This window comes from Lampetra fluviatilis, chromosome 66 (genome assembly GCF_964198595.1).
Source record: "Lampetra fluviatilis chromosome 66, kcLamFluv1.1, whole genome shotgun sequence".
Taxonomy (NCBI): domain Eukaryota; kingdom Metazoa; phylum Chordata; class Hyperoartia; order Petromyzontiformes; family Petromyzontidae; genus Lampetra; species Lampetra fluviatilis.
Window position 1 is genome coordinate 4,870,457 of NC_136340.1, and position 20,000 is coordinate 4,890,456.

At 53.3% G+C, this 20,000-nt stretch overlaps 1 protein-coding gene across 1 annotated transcript in view; it reads left to right on the forward strand.

Moving 5' to 3' along the window:
- The window catches only part of LOC144952181 (uncharacterized), an 8,645-nt gene extending 591 nt beyond the window's left edge, over nucleotides 1-8,054 (forward strand). The window contains exons 2-5 of the mRNA XM_078882583.1: nucleotides 1,995-2,237; nucleotides 3,637-3,682; nucleotides 6,465-6,874; nucleotides 7,811-8,054. Of these exons, the coding sequence (XP_078738709.1) occupies nucleotides 2,011-2,237; nucleotides 3,637-3,682; nucleotides 6,465-6,874; nucleotides 7,811-8,054 (927 nt within the window). The 5' untranslated portion in view covers nucleotides 1,995-2,010. The remainder of the gene's footprint in view (nucleotides 1-1,994; nucleotides 2,238-3,636; nucleotides 3,683-6,464; nucleotides 6,875-7,810) is intronic.
- The last annotated feature ends 11,946 nt before the right edge of the window (nucleotides 8,055-20,000 follow it).

The window sequence follows — 20,000 nt, forward strand, 5'->3', positions numbered from 1 at the left end:
TGCAATCCGGTAGATGTCACCAGATTTATCGGTGCGTCTTTGTGATCCGGTAGGCGTAACCAAATGTGTATAACTTTATCGGGGCAAATCTTGTCATCCGGTAGGCGTCACCGGATTCGTGTAACTTTACCTGCTGCATCTTCTAATCCAGTAGGTGCGTGCGCGCTCGTGCGTGTGCCCGTGTGCGCGTGTGACCAGCTCTGTGTCATTTCATTAACACCTGGGCAGACGCCCCTTCTTACTTTGCAGAGCGTCTCGTAACCCGGAGACTCCGGCGTAAGAACATCGTAGGCTTCACGACGATCAGCTAGTCGATAAGCGCCGAAAAGCCTCTCGATTCCGTCATCGCGATTCGTCAATTGCACAGAGGTTTCGCTAATTAGCCCACGGCACTAACCACTCCTGCCACCGTGGTGAGGATTGTCAATTAGGGGGATCGTTCACCTGCTAATTGGGAGATCGTTGACCTCTTAATTGGGAGAGCGTTGACCTGCTAATTGGGAGATTGATCACCTCTTAATTGGTAGATCATTCACCTGTTAATTGGGAGATTGGTCACCTGTTAATTGGAAGAGCGTTGACCTCTTAATTGGGAGATTGTTAAACTCTTACTTGGAGATCATTCACCTGCTTAATTGGTAGATCATTCACCTGTTAATTGGGAGATTGGTCACCTGTTAATTGGAAGATCGTTGACCTCTTAATTGGGAGATTGTTAAACTCTTACTTGGAGATCATTCACCTGCTTAATTGGTAGATCGTTCACCTCTTAATTGGGAGATCATTCACCTGTTAATTGGAAGAGCGTTGACCTGCTAACTGGGAGATTGTTAAACTCTTACTTGGAGATCATTCACCTGTTTAATTGGTAGATCGTTGACTTGTCAATTGGGAGATTGGTCACCTGCTAATTGGAAGAGCGTTGACCTCTTAATTGGTAGATCGTTCACCTCTTAATTGGGAGATCGTTCACCTCTTAATTGGGAGATCGTTCACCTCTTAATTGGTAGATCGTTCACCTCTTAATTGGGAGATCGTTCTTGTTCACCTGTTAATTGGGAGATCATTGACCTGTTCACCTGGGCCCGTACCCCGACGCGAGACCAACGCCCGTCGACCCAAATTCCAAGCGACCTTAATTATCCTGCTGATAGGCCGCTTACAAAACTCTCGTCAATACCCGATTCCGATTCATGAGTAGCAGCCCGTGCCAGAGGCCACGTGGGTTTGGTGGTAAATTTCTTTTTGTTAAATAAAAAAAATCCCAGGAATCTCTTTTTAATTTTCACGCGCGTCGGTTACACACACAACACACACACACATCCCCGACAACGCGACCAGTCAAACTTCGCACGCGACGCAGATGTACAGAAATAATGTGTGTGTGTGCGTTATCGATCGAGCCCGGCAGCAATTTGCAATCGTCGTCACCACGATGTTTAAAACGACGGTAAAAGTAAAAAGTAAACGCCACGTCACTTAAATCGATTCAAATCCCCCCCCCCCCCCGCACCCTAGAGCAGAGGTAGCAACCGGGTACCCGATACCCGTACCCTACCCGATACCCGGCTACCCGTTTGCGACCCTGGTGCGGCCGGGTACGGGTACGAGTAGGCCGTGAGTCATCGGTGAGTAACCGTTTGTCACTCATTTCGGGTAGGGTACGGGTAGCGTACGGGTACCCGTACCCGGCCGGGTACGGGTACCTGTTTGCGACCCTGGTGTGCGGCCGGGTACGGGTAGGCCGTGAGTCACTGGTGAGTCACCGTTTGTCACTCATTTCCCAACGTCTTGTCTCTTCTCACAATTCAAGTTCCTAGAATCAACCCACCCGCGCCTGCAACATGGCTTCATCCCAGAGGTCGCAATCAGGTACCCGATACCCGTACCCGGACGGGTACGGGTTAGGGTACGGGTACCCGTTTGCGACCCTGGTGCGGCCGGGTACGGGTACGGGTAAGGAATCAAAACCCGTTTGCGACCTCTGCCCCTAGAGCGACCAGCATCCCGATGCCGGGCGCCGACTACTCGGCCGTCGCGGGTGTCAACTGCCCGCGGGGCAACACTCGGCTCTGCCAGCAGCCGCCGCCGCCACCGCCGGGCGAAGGGGCCGAGTTTGGGGGCTCGGAGACGGCGCGGCACAAGCAGAAGCGGTGCAGGACGACGTTTACGAGCCACCAGTTGGCGGAGCTGGAGGTCATCTTCCGGAGGTCGCACTACCCGGACGTGTTCCTCAGGTGAGTTGGCGGCAGCGGTGGCATCATCTCTACCATCACCACCATCACCAGCGGTGACGTCTCCACCATCACCACCATCACCGTCACCACCATCACCAGCGGGGACGTCTTCACCATCACCACCATCACCACCATCACCAGCGTTGACATCACCACCATCTCCACCATCACCACCATCACCAGCGGTGACATCACTACCATCTCCACCATCACCACCATCTCCACCATCACCACCATCTCCACCATCACCACCATCTCCACCATCACCAGGGGTGACATCACCACCATCACCAGCGGTGACATCTCCACCATCATCGGCATCATCACCACCAGTACTATCACCTTCTTCACGACCAATATCCAAGAGTTTTTTTTTTATCGGACCACCTCAATCTACGTGGGTCTATGGGTCTCTAAGTGTGGGTCTCTATGGGTCTCTATGGCTCTATATGAGTCTCTGGATCTATGCGGGTCTATGGGTCTCTAAGTGTGGGTCTTTGTGGGTCTCTGTGGGTGTCTGTGGGTGTCTGTGAGTCTCTGTGGGTCTCTGTGGGTCACTGTGGGTCTCTCTGGGTCTCTGTGGGTCACTGTGGGTCTCTGTGGGTCTCTCTGGGTCTCTCTGGATCTCTGTGGGTCTCTGTGGGTCTCTGTGGGTGTCTGTGGGTCTCTCTGGGTGTCTGTGGGTCTCTGTGGGTCTCTGTGGGTCTCTCTGGGTTTCTGTGGATCTCTGTGGGTCTCTGTGGGTGTCTCTGGGTGTCTGTGGCTCAGTAGAAACACGCGTTTAGAGCATTGGGCTGCTATAAATGTCCACGTGATGATGATGATGATGACGTCAGCCACTTGATGGAGCTACCATTTTCCACGGCGAGGATGTCGCTTCTGTGAAACCAGCTGCCGCGTAGTGGCTCAGGAGGGCTTTAGACGGAGTCAAATACCAAGTTTAGTTTGAGTTTAAACGAGCGAGTTAGTGATGGTGATGTCCCTGTTGTCTCTGTCTCTCTCCGTCTCTCTCTGTGTCTCTGTCTCTCTGTGTCTCTCTCTCTGTCTCTCTATCTCTCCCTGTTTCTCCCTGTCTCTCTCTGTGTCTCTCTATGTCTCTCTGTCTCTCTGTCTCTCTGTCTTTGTCTGTCTCTCTCGCTGTCTCTCTCTGTCTCTGTCTATCTCTCTCTGTCTCTCTGTGTCTGTGTCTCTGTCCCTCTCTGTCTCTCTCTGTCTGTGTCTCTGTCTCTCTCTGTCTCACTCTGTCTCTCTCTCTGTCTCTCTCTCTGTCTCACTCTGTCTCTGTCTCTCTCTCTCTGTCTGTCTCCCTGTCTCTGTCTCTCTCTCTGTCTCTCTTTCTGTCTCACTCTGTCTCTCTCTCTCTCTGTCTCTCTGACTCTCTGTCTCTCTGTCTCTGCAGGGACGAACTCGCAAAGAACCTCGAGCTCACAGAGTCCCGGGTACAGGTCTGAACCACAAGACCACCACTAACTAGCACCACTAACTAGCACCACTAACTAGCACCACTAACTAGCACCACTAACTAGCACCACTAACTAGCACCACTAACTAGCACCACTAACTAGCACCACTAACTAGCACCACTAACTAGCACCACTCACTAGCACCACTAACTAGCACCACTAACTAGCACCACTAACTAGCACCACTAACTAGCACCACTAACTAGCACCACTAACTAGCACTACTAACTAGCACCACTAACTAGCACCACTAACTAGCACCACTAACTAGCACTACTAACTAGCACCACTAACTAGCACTACTAACTAGCACTACTAACTAGCACTACTAACTAGCACTACTAACTAGCACCACTAACTAGCACCACTAACTAGCACCACTAACTAGCACTACTAACTAGCACCACTAACTAGCACTACTAACTAGCACTACTAACTAGCACTACTAACTAGCACTACTAACTAGCACTACTAACTAGCACTACTAACTAGCACTACTAACTAGCACTACTAACTAGCACTACTAACTAGCACTACTAACTAGCACTACTAACTAGCACTACTAACTAGCACTACTAACTAGCACTACTAACTAGCACCACTAACTAGCACTACTAACTAGCACTACTAACTAGCACTACTAACTAGCACTACTAACTAGCACTACTAACTAGCACTACTAACTAGCACTACTAACTAGCACTACTAACTAGCACTACTAACTAGCACTACTAACTAGCACCACTAACTAGCACCACTAACTAGCACCACTAACTAGCACCACTAACTAGCACTACTAACTAGCACTACTAACTAGCACCACTAACTAGCACCACTAACTAGCACTACTAACTAGCACCACTAACTAGCACCACTAACTAGCACCACTAACTAGCACCACTAACTAGCACCACTAACTAGCACCACTAACTAGCACCACTAACTAGCACTACTAACTAGCACTACTAACTAGCACCACTAACTAGCACCACTAACTAGCACTACTAACTAGCACCACTAACTAGCACCACTAACTAGCACCACTAACTAGCACCACTAACTAGCACCACTAACTAGCACCACTAACTAGCACCACTAACTAGCACCACTAACTAGCACCACTAACTAGCACCACTAACTAGCACTACTAACTAGCACTACTAACTAGCACTACTAACTAGCACTACTAACTAGCACTACTAACTAGCACTACTAACTAGCACTACTAACTAGCACTACTAACTAGCACTACTAACTAGCACTACTAACTAGCACCACTAACTAGCACCACTAACTAGCACCACTAACTAGCACTACTAACTAGCACCACTAACTAGCACCACTAACTAGCACCACTAACTAGCACCACTAACTAGCACCACTAACTAGCACCACTAACTAGCACCACTAACTAGCACCACTAACTAGCACCACTAACTAGCACCACTAACTAGCACCACTAACTAGCACCACTAACTAGCACCACTAACTAGCACCACTAACTAGCACCACTAACTAGCACTACTAACTAGCACTACTAACTAGCACTACTAACTAGCACTACTAACTAGCACTACTAACTAGCACTACTAACTAGCACTACTAACTAGCACTACTAACTAGCACTACTAACTAGCACTACTAACTAGCACCACTAACTAGCACTACTAACTAGCACTACTAACTAGCACCACTAACTAGCACTACTAACTAGCACCACTAACTAGCACCACTAACTAGCACTACTAACTAGCACCACTAACTAGCACCACTAACTAGCACCACTAACTAGCACCACTAACTAGCACCACTAACTAGCACCACTAACTAGCACCACTAACTAGCACCACTAACTAGCACCACTAACTAGCACCACTAACTAGCACCACTAACTAGCACCACTAACTAGCACCACTAACTAGCACCACTAACTAGCACCACTAACTAGCACTACTAACTAGCACCACTAACTAGCACCACTCACTACCACCACTAACTAGCACCACTAACTAGCACCACTAACTAGCACCACTAACTAGCACCACTAACTAGCACTACTAACTAGCACTACTAACTAGCACTACTAACTAGCACTACTAACTAGCACTACTAACTAGCACTACTAACTAGCACTACTAACTAGCACCACTAACTAGCACCACTAACTAGCACCACTAACTAGCACCACTAACTAGCACCACTAACTAGCACCACTAACTAGCACCACTAACTAGCACTCCTGCATTGGTGGTGATGGTGGTGGTGATGATGGTGGTGATGGTGGTGATGGTGGTGGTGATGGTGGTGGTGATGATGATGGTGGTGATGATGGTGATGGTGATGATGATGGTGATGGTGGTGATGATGGTGATGATGGTGGTGATGATGGTAATGATGGTGGTGGTAATGATGGTGATGATGGTGATGGTGGTGATGATGGTGATGATGGTGATGATGGTGGTGATGATGGTAATGATGGTGATGATGGTGATGGTGGTGATGATGATGGTGATGATGATGGTGATGGTGGTGATGATGGTGATGATGGTGGTGATGATGGTAATGATGGTGATGATGGTAATGGTGGTGATGATGATGGTGATGATGATGATGGTGGTGATGGTGGTGGTGATGATGATGATGATGGTGGTGATGATGGTGATGATGGTGGTGATGATGGTAATGATGGTGATGATGGTAATGGTGGTGATGATGATGGTGATGATGATGGTGATGATGGTGATGGTGGTGGTGCATCCTCCAGGTTTGGTTTCAGAACCGTCGCGCCAAATGGCGCAAGAGAGCGAAAATGTTCCAACAATACACTCACCAGCACACTCACCAGCACACTCACCAGCACACTCACCAGGAGACACAGCACACTCACCACCCTCACCACCCTCACCACACTCACCAGCACACTCACCAGGACACACAGCACACTCACCAGGACACTCGCCACGCTCACCATCACCACACGCACCATCACGCTCAACCTCACCAGCACCACGCTCACCAGCACCACACTCGCCACACTCACCACACCACTCACCACACTCACCAGCAGGGCAGTGGCCATGCTGCCCTGCTGCCCACCGGCCCCCCGAACCTGCTGCCCGAGAGAGACGTGACGCTGACCCTGAGGATACCGTCCCTGGCTGCCCACTTCCGAAGGTCAGCCCTCTCGTCCACCACTTGACTGGACGGGATAGGGGTCCGTCCATAAATGACGTCACGCACCTAGGGTGAGGGGGGGGGGTCAGACATATAGCAGAGGTCGTAACCGGGTACCCGATACCCGTACCCTACCCGATACCCGGCTACCCGTACCCGGCCGGGTACGGGTACGGGTAGGCCGTGAGTCACTGGTGAGTCACCGTTTGTCACTCATTTCCCAACGTCTTGTCTCTTCTCACAATTCAAGTTCCTAGAATCAACCCACCCGCGCCTGCAACGTGGCTTCATCCCAGAGGTCGCAATCAGGTACCCGATACCCGTACCCTACCCGTACCCGGCCGGGTACGGGTAGGGTACGGGTACTGCCGGGTACGGGTACGGGTACCCGTTTGCGACCCTGGTGCGGCCGGGTACGGGTACGGGTAAGGAATCAAAACCCGTTTGTGACCTCTGCCCCCCCTCCGGCCCGCTCTCCCTACCCTGTCCCGGTCATGTGCCCTCCCGGGTTCAGCCAGACTACCACGTCACGACTTGCCCTCTCGCTGACCCCTAGAAACCCGCTCGCATGCCGGACTCACTCTGGCCCCAGGGAGAGGTTCCAGACGCACAGTAGCACTCTTGTGACAGCGCCTGGTGCTATCACCACAGTGACACCGTTAACGTCACTACATATACGTGCGTGTGCGTCGGACTTCGTTCGCACCCTACGTAGCCAACCGCGCTATGTGCCGCCTTCTACCTGGCAGAGCCAGGGGGTACGGCTCCTCCTGGACACCAACCCACGGGTTGCACGCGACCGCTCCCTGCTATCGGTTGCAGAGACGTCCACGACATTCACGTCGCACACAACCCATAGAACCGACGCCGGTTTTGTTTATTTTGTAATCTCCCCCCCCGCCACCACCGCCCCTCCCCCCCCCCACGGCCCCCCAGGTTCCTGGCCACGCGGTCAACGCCCACGCCGCGATCGGAGGCCGAGGCCCCCGTCCTCGCCTGGCGAGCCGTGCCTGGCGAGGCGATGCCGGAGCCCCCGGCGCTTCCAGGCGAGCGCCGGGCTCCGGCCTGCGACCTGGCCGAGCTGCGGGCGTCCAGCATCGCGGCGCTGAGGCTGCGCGCCAGGCAGCACGAGGCGCGCATTCCACATTGCCGCGCCGAGGCCCAGGACGTTAAGGGGTAGGGCGTGAGGCGCGTCGATTAAGGCCCCATCGGCAGGTTCACCCCAAATAAGCCCGTTCTACCACAACCCCTACCACCACCACCACCACCCCCACCACGGGGGTGGTGGTGGTGGTGGTGATCTGGTAGGGTCGGTGATGTCTAGAATTGGGGAGAGGGCGGCTCATTCCACATTCCGGCGCCGGGGCCCAGGACGTTAAGGGGTAGGGCGTGAGGCGCGTCGATTAAGGCCCCATCGGCAGGTGACCCCAAGTGAGCCCGTCCCGAACACCAACCGGGCGGAGGGAGTGTTCTGGAAGGGCCGGTGATGTCTAGGGTTTGGGGGGGGGGAGGAGGGAGAGAGGTCGGCTCATTCCACATTCTCGCGCCGGGGCCCAGGACGTTAAGGGGTCGAGTGTACTTGGCCAATGACGCAAACCCCGAATATACAGCAGGCGTCAGGGTCGGGATGTAACCCACGAACTCCTGTATACCAGGCGAGGTAGTTAACATTTCCCAGCCACTGTGATGATGATAGGGAGAGAGACACAAACTCCAAATATACAGCAGACATCGTTAGGGTCCCGGATCGAACCCACGACCTCCTGCACACCAGGCGAGGTAGTCAACATCTCCTAGCCACCGTGATGATGATGAGAGAGAAAGACGCAGACTCCAAATATACAGCAGCAACAGGCATCGTCAGGGTCGGGATCGAACCCACGACCTCCTGCACACCAGGCGAGGTCGTCAACATCTCCTAGCCACCCTGGCACCCGGACAGACGACGCGTGAGAGGAGTCGTGGTGGCGTTTGTCGGCCTTAACAAGAGTCCACACACACCACGACCACCACCGCAGCCACGCCATTGACCAGGGCGGCCTAGCGGATTCTAACCACCAAGCTCTATCGACAACAATTAAACCACGTCTCCCCCTACTCCTTCTTCTTCTTCTCACATTGTGCGTTGCTGTTACGGTCTGTCCACCCAAGTGCACTGGACTGTGTTTCGTTTCGCCAGGTCTAAGGCCCCCACAACTGAGCTCCTTTGTAGCAGCTGGTTTTGTCGGAAGCGACACCCTCGCCATCGCGAACCATAGCGGCTCGACCAAGTGTCGGCTTCTCGTCGTCGTCACCATCATCATCACGTGGAAATAAGGAGCAACAGCCAAATGACTCTCTAAACGCACAGAGACGTTGATTCTAAAACGTGAAGAGAAAATGCGGAGGACCCAGAGGAAAATCTACGCGACCACGGAGAGAGAGACGCAGACTCCAAATATACAGCAGCAGCAGCAGGCGTCGTCAGGGTCGGGATCGAACCCACGACCTCTTGTACACCAGGCGAGGTAGTCAACATCTCCTAGCCACCGTGATGATGATGATGATGAGAGAGAGACGCAGACTCCAAATATACAGCAACAGGCATCGTCAGGGTCGGGATCGAACCCACGACCTCCTGTAGACCAGGCGAGGTAGTCAACATCTCCTAGCCACCGTGATGATGATGAGAGAGAGACGCAGACTCCAAATATACAGCAGCAGCAGCAGGCGTCGTCAGGGTCGGGATCGAACCCACGACCTCCTGCACACCAGGCGAGGTAGTCAACATCTCCTAGCCACCGTGATGATGATGATGAGAGAGAGACGCAGACTCCAAATATACAGCAACAGGCATCGTCAGGGTCGGGATCGAACCCACGACCTCCTGTAGACCAGGCGAGGTAGTCAACATCTCCTAGCCACCGTGATGATGATGAGAGAGAGACGCAGACTCCAAATATACAGCAGCAGCAGGCGTCGTCAGGGTCGGGATCGAACCCACGACCTCCTGCACACCAGGCGAGGTAGTCAACATCTCCTAGCCACCGTGATGATGATGAGAGAGAGACGCAGACTCCAAATATACAGCAGCAGCAGGCGTCGTCAGGGTCGGGATCGAACCCACGACCTCCTGCAGACCAGGCGAGGGAGTCAAAATCTCCCCAGCGCTACCGGTTGGCTGTGTGGAGTCTTTGCCTCCTGGGACGCGGCAACCGCTGCGCCACCGCTCCCCACGTGTGTGCACACACACACGTGTACACACACACACGTGTACACACACACGTGTACACACACACACGTGTTGGGGTGGTGTTGGGTGGTAGTGGGATACACACACACACGTGTACACACACACGTGTACACACACACACGTGTTGGGGTGGTGTTGGGTGGTAGTGGGATACACACACACACGTGTACACACACACACGTCTACACACACACACTTCAACAGACCCCGTGTGTGTGTGTGTATCTACCACCCCAACACGTGTGTGTGTGTACACGTGTGTGTGTGTGTACACGTGTGTGTGTGTACACGTGTGTGTGTGTACACGTGTGTGTATCCCACTACCACCCCAACACCACCCAACACGTGTGTGTGTGTACACGTGTGTGTGTGTACACGTGTGTGTGTGTACACGTGTGTGTGTGTACACGTGTGTGTGTGTACACGTGTGTGTGTGTGTGTATCCCACTACCACCCCAACACCACCCACCACGTGTGTGTGTGTACACGTGTGTGTGTGTACACGTGTGTGTGTGTGTGTATCCAACTACCACCCCAACACCACCCAACACGTGTGTGTGTGTACACGTGTGTGTGTGTGTATCCCACTACCACCCCAACACCACCCAACACGTGTGTGTGTACACGTGTGTGTGTGTACACGTGTGTGTGTGTACACGTGTGTGTGTGTATCCCACTACCACCCCAACACCACCCCAACCACCACCTCCGCTTTTCTTCTTTTCGGTGCTCGGCTCCCCCCCCACCCCCCCTCACCCCCCCTCACCCCCCCCCACCCCCCCCCACCCCCCCTCACCCCCTCACCCCCCCCACCCCCTCACCCCCCTCACCCCCCTCACCCCCCCCACCCCCCCTCACCCCCCCCACCCCCTCACCCCCCTCACCCCCCTCACCCCCCCCACCCCCCCTCACCCCCCCCACCCCCTCACCCCCCTCACCCCCCCCCACCCCCCCTCACCCCCCCTCACCCCCCCCACCCCCTCACCCCCCTCACCCCCCTCACCCCCCCCACCCCCCCTCACCCCCCCCACCCCCTCACCCCCCTCACCCCCCTCACCCCCCCCACCCCCCCTCACCCCCCCCACCCCCTCACCCCCCTCACCCCCCCCCACCCCCCCTCACCCCCCCTCACCCCCCCCACCCCCTCACCCCCCTCACCCCCCTCACCCCCCCCACCCCCCCTCACCCCCCCCACCCCCCCTCACTCCCCCCCCACGGGATGGTGTTAGGGCCGAGTGGGGAGGGGGCTCTCTGAGTTTGTGAGAATGTAGAACACTCACGCCTGGGTGAAGCCAAATGGTGGTGGGGGGTCCATCACCCCCCGCCCCCCCCCCCCTTCAATTAAGCCGCATTACAAGACGGCCTTTGAGTATTGGCGGGCGGGCATTGTGGAGGCAATCATCCAATTAGTTCGCTTGTGTGATCCGCGTAATGGGAAATGTGCTGCTGCTGGGTGTGTGTGGGGTGCGTGGGGGGGCAAGCGGGCCCCCCTCAACCGCCTGTACCGCCAGCCCCCCCCCCCCCCCTCAGCAGACCCCACAGAGCAGTGATCCAGTTCAGCCATCATCAACCATCAACAACCATCAACCAACATCAACCATCAACCACCATCAACCACCAACCATCAACCATCAACAACCATCAACCACCAACCATCAACCATCAACAACCATCAACCAACATCAACCACCATCAACCACCAACCATCAACCATCAACAACCATCAACCACCATTAACCATCAACCATCATCAACCACCACCAACCACCATCAACCATCAACAACCATCAACCATCATTAACCATCAACCAACATCAACCATCAACCAACATCAACCATCAACCATCATCAACCACCACCAACCACCATCAACCATCAACAACCATCAACCACCATCAACCATCAACCACCACCAACCACCATCAACCATCAACAACCATCAACCACCACCATTAACCATCAACCACCATCAACCACCACCATCAACCATCAACCACCAACCATCAACCACCAACCATCAACCACCATCAACCACCAACCACCATCAACAGCCATCAACAACCATCAACCACCATCAACCACCAACCATCAACCACCACCAACCACCACCATCAACCACCAACCATCAACAACCATCAACCACCAACCACCATCAACCACCATCCACCATCAACCACCATCCACCATCAACCACCATCATCAACCACCAACCACCTTCAACCACCATCCATCACCAACCACCATCACCACGACCTCCTGTGCACCAGGCGAGGTAGTTAACATCTCCTAGCCACCGTGGCGCCCCCCGATAGGACAATGCCCTTCATGTGTGTGGCCAACACCGCGCCCGGCCGCCTTTGTCTCTCTCTCTCTCACACCACACACAACAGAGAGACACACACACAGAGAGAGAGAGAGAGAGACCCACCACACACAGACACCCGCTGTGCCCAGTTAACTAGGAGCGGTGACCCTGATGATGAGTCTCAAACTTCCACGTGGATGAACACCGCGCAAAAAGGGTGCCTGGGGAGGGTGGCGATTTGGGAGTTCTCAACTCTCACGCGCGGAGAGACGGGGGAGGGAGGGGGGAGATGGGGGGGGGGGCTCACTCTGCAGTGTGTACCACAGTGCTGATGAGGTAGACACACATTCTAACACTCCACTCTGTGAGGAGAGGGGGATCACAATGGCCCCGTCACATCACAGACACTGATTAGCCCATAGAGACTCATAGACTCAGACAGAGGCCCATAGACTCACACAGAAACCCATAGACTCACACAGAAACCCATAGACTCACACAGAAACCCATAGACTCACACAGACACCCATAGACTCAGACCCATAGACTCACACAGAGACCCATAGACTCACACAGAGACCCATAGACTCATATAGAGACCGATAGACTCACACAGAGACCCATAGACTCACACAGAAACCCATAGACTTATATAGAGACCCATAGACTCACAGAGACCCAAAGATTCACACAGAGACCGATAGACTCACAGAGACCCATAGACTCAGAGACCCATATACTCACACAGAAACCCATAGACTCACACAGAGACCCATAGACTCACATAGAGACCCATGGACTCACAGAGACCCATAGACTCACACAGAAACCCATAGACTCATACAGAAACCCATAGACTCACACAGACACCCATAGACTCAGACAGAGACCCATAGACTCACACAGACACCCATAGACTCACAGAAACCCATAGACTCATATAGAGACCTATAGACTCACATAGACCCATATACTCACACAGAAACCCATAGACTCATATAGAGACCCATAGACTCACAGAGACCCATAGATTCACACAGAGACCCATAGACTCACAGAGACCCATAGACACACAGAGACCCATAGACTCATATAGAGACTCAGAGACCCATAGACTCAGAGTCCCATAGATTCACACAGAGACCCATAGACTCACACAGAAACCCATAAACTCATAAAGAGACCCATAGACTCACACAGAAACCCATAGACTCATATAGAGACCCATAGACTCACAGAGACCCATAGACTCACACAGAAACCCATAGACTCATATGGAGACCCATAGACTCACACAGACACCCATAGACTCACACAGACCCATAGACTCACACAGAAACCCATAGACTCATATGGAGACCCATAGACTCACACAGACACCCATAGACTCACACAGAGACCCATAGACCCACTCAGAGACCCGTAGACTCACACAGAGACACATAGACTCACCACAGAGACCCATAGACTCACACAGAAACCCATAGACTCATATAGAGACCCATAGACTCACAGAGACCCATAGACTCATACAGAAACCCATAGACTCATATAGAGACCCATATACTCATATAGAGACCCATAGACTCAGAGACCCATAGACTCATATAGAGACCCATAGACTCACAGAGACTCATAGACTCAGACAGAGACCCATAGACTCACACAGAAACCCATAGACTCATATAGAGACCCATAGACTCACACAGAAACCCATAGACTCATGTAGAGACACATAGACTTACAGAGACCCATAGACTCACACAGACACCCATAGACTCACAGAGACCCATAGACTCAAGAGTCCCATAGACTCACACAGAAACCCATAGACTCATATAGAGACCCATAGACTCACAGAGACCCATAGACTCAGAGACCCAAAGACTCACACAGAGACCCGTAGACTCACACAGAGACCCATAGACTCACACAGAGACCCATAGACTCACACAGAGACCCAGAGACTCACACAGACACCCATAGACTCACAGAGACCCATAGACTCAGAGTCCCATAGACTCACACAGAAACCCATAGAATCATATAGAGACCCATAGACTCACAGAGACCCATAGACTCAGAGACCCAAAGACTCACACAGAGACCCGTAGACTCACACAGAGACCCATAGACTCACACAGAGACCCATAGACTCACACAGAGACCCAGAGACTCACAGACACCCATAGACTCACAGAGACCCATAGACTCAGAGTCCCATAGACTCACACAGAAACCCATACTCATATAGAGACCCATAGACTCACAGAGACCCATAGACTCAGAGACCCAAAGACTCACACAGAGACCCGTAGACTCACACAGAGACCCACAGACTCACACAGAGACCCGTAGACTCACACAGAGACCCGTAGACTCACACAGAGACCCACAGACTCACACAGAGACCCGTAGACTCACACAGAGACCCGTAGACTCACACAGAGACCCACAGACTCGCACACAGACCCAGAGACTCACACAGAGACCCACCTGAGGACAGCTGCTTGCGTTGTGGCCGAAACGTCGTGAGAATTGTATTTAATTGTTTTATTTTTATTATTTCCCTTCTACGTGACTTTACCGAAAGAACCAAGAAGATAGATGAAACCTTTTGATCAAAAAAAGGGAAAAAAACCCCATGATTATATTTTGGTACTGCCAAACGAGGTCTAAGACAGCGTCTGAATGAGTCTTTCCGACAGACCTGTTCTTCACCTGAGGACGGCTGCTTGCGTTGTGGCCGAAACATCGTGAGAATTGTATTTTATTGTTTTATTTTTATTATTTTATTATTATTATTCCGATCTTGTCTGTGCCGCTCGTGGCTTGCTCCACTCCATCAGCCTAGAGATGTCAGTCGTGCCCGCCATTCTCCCTCGCCTGGTGTGCAGGAGGTCGTGGGTTCGATCCTGACCCTGACGATGTCTGCTGCTGCTGTATATTTGGAGTTTGCGTGTCTCTCTCATCATCATCACGGTGGCTAGGAGATGTTGACTACCTCGCCTGGTGTGCAGGAGGTCGTGGGTTCGATCCTGACCCTGACGATGTCTGCTGCTGTATATTTGGAGTTTGCGTGTCTCTCTCATCATCATCACGGTGGCTAGGAGATGTTAACTACCTCGCCTGGTGTACAAGAGGTCGTGGGTTCGATCACGACCCTGACGACGCCTGCTGCTGCATATTTGGAGTCTGCGTCTCTCTCATCATCATCATCACGGTGGCTAGGAGATGTTAACTACCTCGCCTGGTGTGCAGGAGGTCGTGGGTTCCATCCTGACACTGACGATGTCTGCTGCTGTATATTTGGAGTTTGCGTGTCTCTTTCTGTCTAATCATCATCACGGTGGCTAGGAGATGTTAACTACCTCGCCTGGTGTACAAGAGGTCGTGGGTTCGATCACGACCCTGACGACGCCTGCTGCTGCTGCTGCATATTTGGAGTCTGCGTCTCTCTCATCATCATCATCACGGTGGCTATGAGATGTTGACTACCTCGCCTGGTGTGCAGGAGGTCGTGGGTTCCATCACGACCCAGTCACCTGCTGCTGCTGCTGTATATTTGCAGTCTGCGTGTCTCTCTCCACGTGGTCGCGTGGATTTGTCTCCGGGTTCCTGCAGTTTTGCCTCTCACCACCCACCCCGTCTCCACATCTACAATCTACACCAACACGCGTTTGGCCGTTCCTAATGTCCACGCGCTGACGACGAAGATGCATGAGCCGCCAACTTATTTGAGAAGCTTCCATTTGCGATAGCCCACGGCGCGATTCTATCAAAATTAACCCGTAAAAACAAAGTTTTTCACTCTAAATCCTTTATATGCGTGGCGGCTAGAGTCCTCTCGTCCTCTGGCTTGAGATGGCTGCCACCTATGGGTCAGATGATTGTCTGCCACCATTAAGCAATTGGTAATTAAATATTAAAACATTTTTCCTAAACAGTGTAAAATTTTGGGAAAAATTTTTTCAGGAAAATTAATTGTCACGCACAACGAGTCTGTGTGCAAAATGTCAGCTCGATTGGATCACGGGAAGTGGGTTAAAAAACGACCGAAAGATTTGCACGGTCGTAAGCAAACAAGCAAGCACGCAAGCAAGCAAGCACGCAAGCAAGCAAGCAAGCACGCAAGCACGCAAGCACGCAAGCAAGCAAGCACGCAAGCACGCAAGCGAACTTAATATAAAGGATTTAAAAAACAAATAAGCGACTAACACAGCAGCTATAGCGGGAGGCCTTTACCCGGTCAAATAATAAAAAAAAACCACAGTTCAGTTCAGTTTGAGTTTATCCAAAGTGACTCTCTCTCCTGCTCATGAGCGGGACACGTGGCGCGCGCGCGTGAGGAGCGGTGGCGCAGCGGTTAGCGCCGCGAGCCCGCGGCAGACCCGAGGGAGTTTGATTCCCGCTTGCGGTGACGATTATCATCATCGATTATCGATTATCATTTGACGATCATCTGAACCGGTCGCCTGGGCCGCCTCCTCCTCCTCCCCCCCCTAGGTCGACTCGGCCTCAAATGAGTACTTGATAGCGGTGTGTAGTAGTAGTAGCGAACATCGCCACTGGGAGAGACAAAGGCGGCCGGGCGTGGTGCTGGCCACCCACCCCCTCGTGTGCCACAGTGTCGGTAGCCTTCATAGGTGCTGCTGCTGCTACTCGCTAACAGCACTTGCCCTAACAGCCTGTTCAGGCTACACGGGGGATCTTTGTCTGTGTGTGGTGTGGTGGTTAAATCACAGCAAGTTGGCACAGCAGGGGGCACAGGTGGTGCATCAGCCACTCATCTCAGTCATCTCAGTCAGTCGACCCGTGACCTCTTTCTGCCAGCGGGCGTTCTACACTTCACGTGGCCTCAAGGTGCACCTAGTCTGGCACAAGCGTCGTGGTGACGTCACCGCCACTTCGTGGCGAATGGCGGTTGTTGTGTGTCTCTGTGTGTGTCTGTGTGTGTCTGTGTGTGTCTCTGTGTGTCAGTGTGTGTGTGTCAGTGTGTGTTTGTGTGTGTCAGTGTGTGTTTGTGTGTGTCAGTGTGTTTCTGTGTGTGTCAGTGTCTGTGTGTGTCAGTGTGTGTTTGTGTGTGTTTCTGTGTGTGTCAGTGTCTGTGTGTGTCTGCGTGTGTGTGTCTCTGTGTGTCTGTGGTGTGTTCGTTCACGCATTCCTTGTCCGCGACCGGGTCGAGCCGTTTCCGCGATTGTAATAACAATGATAACAACAATAACAACAACAATAAATAAACACAAACAACTTTACAGCGCGTCTGACAATACCGGGAGTTCCGGGGTAGGGGTTGTTGACGCACACGGGGCTCGCAATACCCATCCGTGCGGATTTCTCGCGGGTTGACAATTGACCGTATTCTCTGGATTATCACGGGAGCCTCCCCCCCCCTCTCTCTCTCCTGCTACCCGCCCCGGAACATTGCACAACACGCTACATGTGTGTGCGTGCGTGTACATGCGTGTGTTGGCACAGTAAGGGGCACAGGTGGTGCATCAGCCAGTCATCTCAGTCAGTCGACCTGTGGCACCTGCTGGGTCTGCCCCGTGACCTCTTCCTGCCAGCGGGCGTTCGACACTTCACGTGGTAGCCTCAAGGTGCACCTAGTCTGGCACAAGCGTCGTGGTGACATCACCGCCACTTCTCCGTAAATTGCACTGCGGATGTCGTTTGCCCGTCTGTTTGTTGTTGTTGATGTTGTTGTTGATGTTGTTGTCGTGTTCGCTGTGGTAACTCGCCGCTTGCCGAGACTGGACGGCAGTGACGGGGGGGGGGGGGCAGATTCCCAGCTCACCGATTTCCTCCTGAAATGTGTAATCTGGAGAATACGGTGAAGGGTCGTGGCCCACCGCCTCTCTCTCTCTCTCTCCTCCTCACTCGCTCAGTCCCGGGGGAGGGGGCAGAACCGATGGGGTGAAAAGTATCACAACCACCAAACATCACAACCCCTGCCATCAAAACACCCGCCATCACAACCCCAACCATCACAACCCCAACCATCATCACAACCCCCGCCATCAAAACACCCGCCATCACAACCCCAACCATCACAACCCCAACCATCATCACAACCCCTATCATCACAACCCCTACCATCATCACAAACTTAAGCATCACAACCCCCAACCATCATCACAACCCCAACCATCACAACCCCCAACCATCACAACCCCTACCATCATCACAACCCCTACCATCATCACAACCCCTACCATCATCACAACCCCCTACCATCATCAACAACCCCCAAACATCATCACAACCCCCACCATCATCACAACCCCTACCATCATCACAACCCCCAAACATCATCACAACCCCCAAACATCATCACAACCCCCACCATCAAAACACCCGCCATCACAACCCCAACCATCACAACCCCTACCATCATCACAACCCCCACCATCATCACAACCCCTACCATCATCACAACCTTAAGCATCACAACCCCGAACGCAGCAGACAGTAGTAGACAGGGTGGAAGAGGAGGGTGGAGGAGGAGGGTGGAGGAGGAGGGTGGAGGAGGGAGCAGGAGGAGGAGGGGAGAGGGGGAGGAAGAGGGGGGGAGGGGGGGGTGGAGAGGGAGGAGGGAAAGGAGGAGGAGGGAGGAAGAGGGGGAGGAGGGGGGTGGAGGAGGGTGGAGGATGGGGGGGGGGAGGAGGGGGGGAGGAGGAGGGGGGGAGAGGGGGAGGAGGGGGGGTGGAGGAGGGGGGGAGGAGGAGGGGGGAGGAGGAGGGGAGGAGGAGGGGGGGAGAGGGGGAGGAGGGGGGGAGGAGGAGGGGGGGAGGAGGAGGGGGGGAGGAGGCAGTGAGGTGGAGGAGGGTGGAGGATGGGGGGGCGGAGGACGAGGGTGGAGGAGGGGGGGAGGAGGAGGGGGGGAGAGGGGGAGGAGGCGGGGGGGAGGAGGGGGGGTGGAGGAGGGGGGAGGAGGAGGAGGGGAGGAGGAGGGGAAGAGAGGGGGAGGAGGGGGGGTGGAGGAGGGGGGGTGGAGGAGGGGGGGAGGAGGAGGAGGGGGGTAGGGGGGGGTAGGGGGGGGGAGGAGGGGGGGAGGGGGGGGTGGAGGCAAGGGTGGAGGAGGAGGGGGGAGGAGGGCAAGCGCAATCCCCCCCCCCCCCCCCCTGGCTCCCCCCCACGGCTCCCCCGCCCCGGGCTCCCTCCCCTGCCTCCCCTCCCCCCCCTGTGCCCCCCCCCCCTCCCGTACGCGAGGGGGGTAACAAAATACTGGACTAAGAGCTTTACCGACCTTCAGATTCCTCCCGCGATATAAATAAAGATTCTGATTCTGAATACGAACCCCACTGCAAAGATATCTTTTTCAAGAATTTGCAATCCCAGAAATTGCTAACAAAAAAATTAGGAAATTGCAATTCCAGAAATTGCAAACAAAACATATTCAAGAAATTGCAATTCCAGAAATTATTTTAAAAAATTAAGACATTGCAATAAAATTTTTAGAAACAGCAATCCCAGAAATTGCTAACAAATATATATTTAAGAAATTTCAATTCCAGAAATTGCAAAAAAAAGAAAGATTGCAATTCCAAAAATTGCAATAGATATACAAGGCATTGCAATTCCAGAAA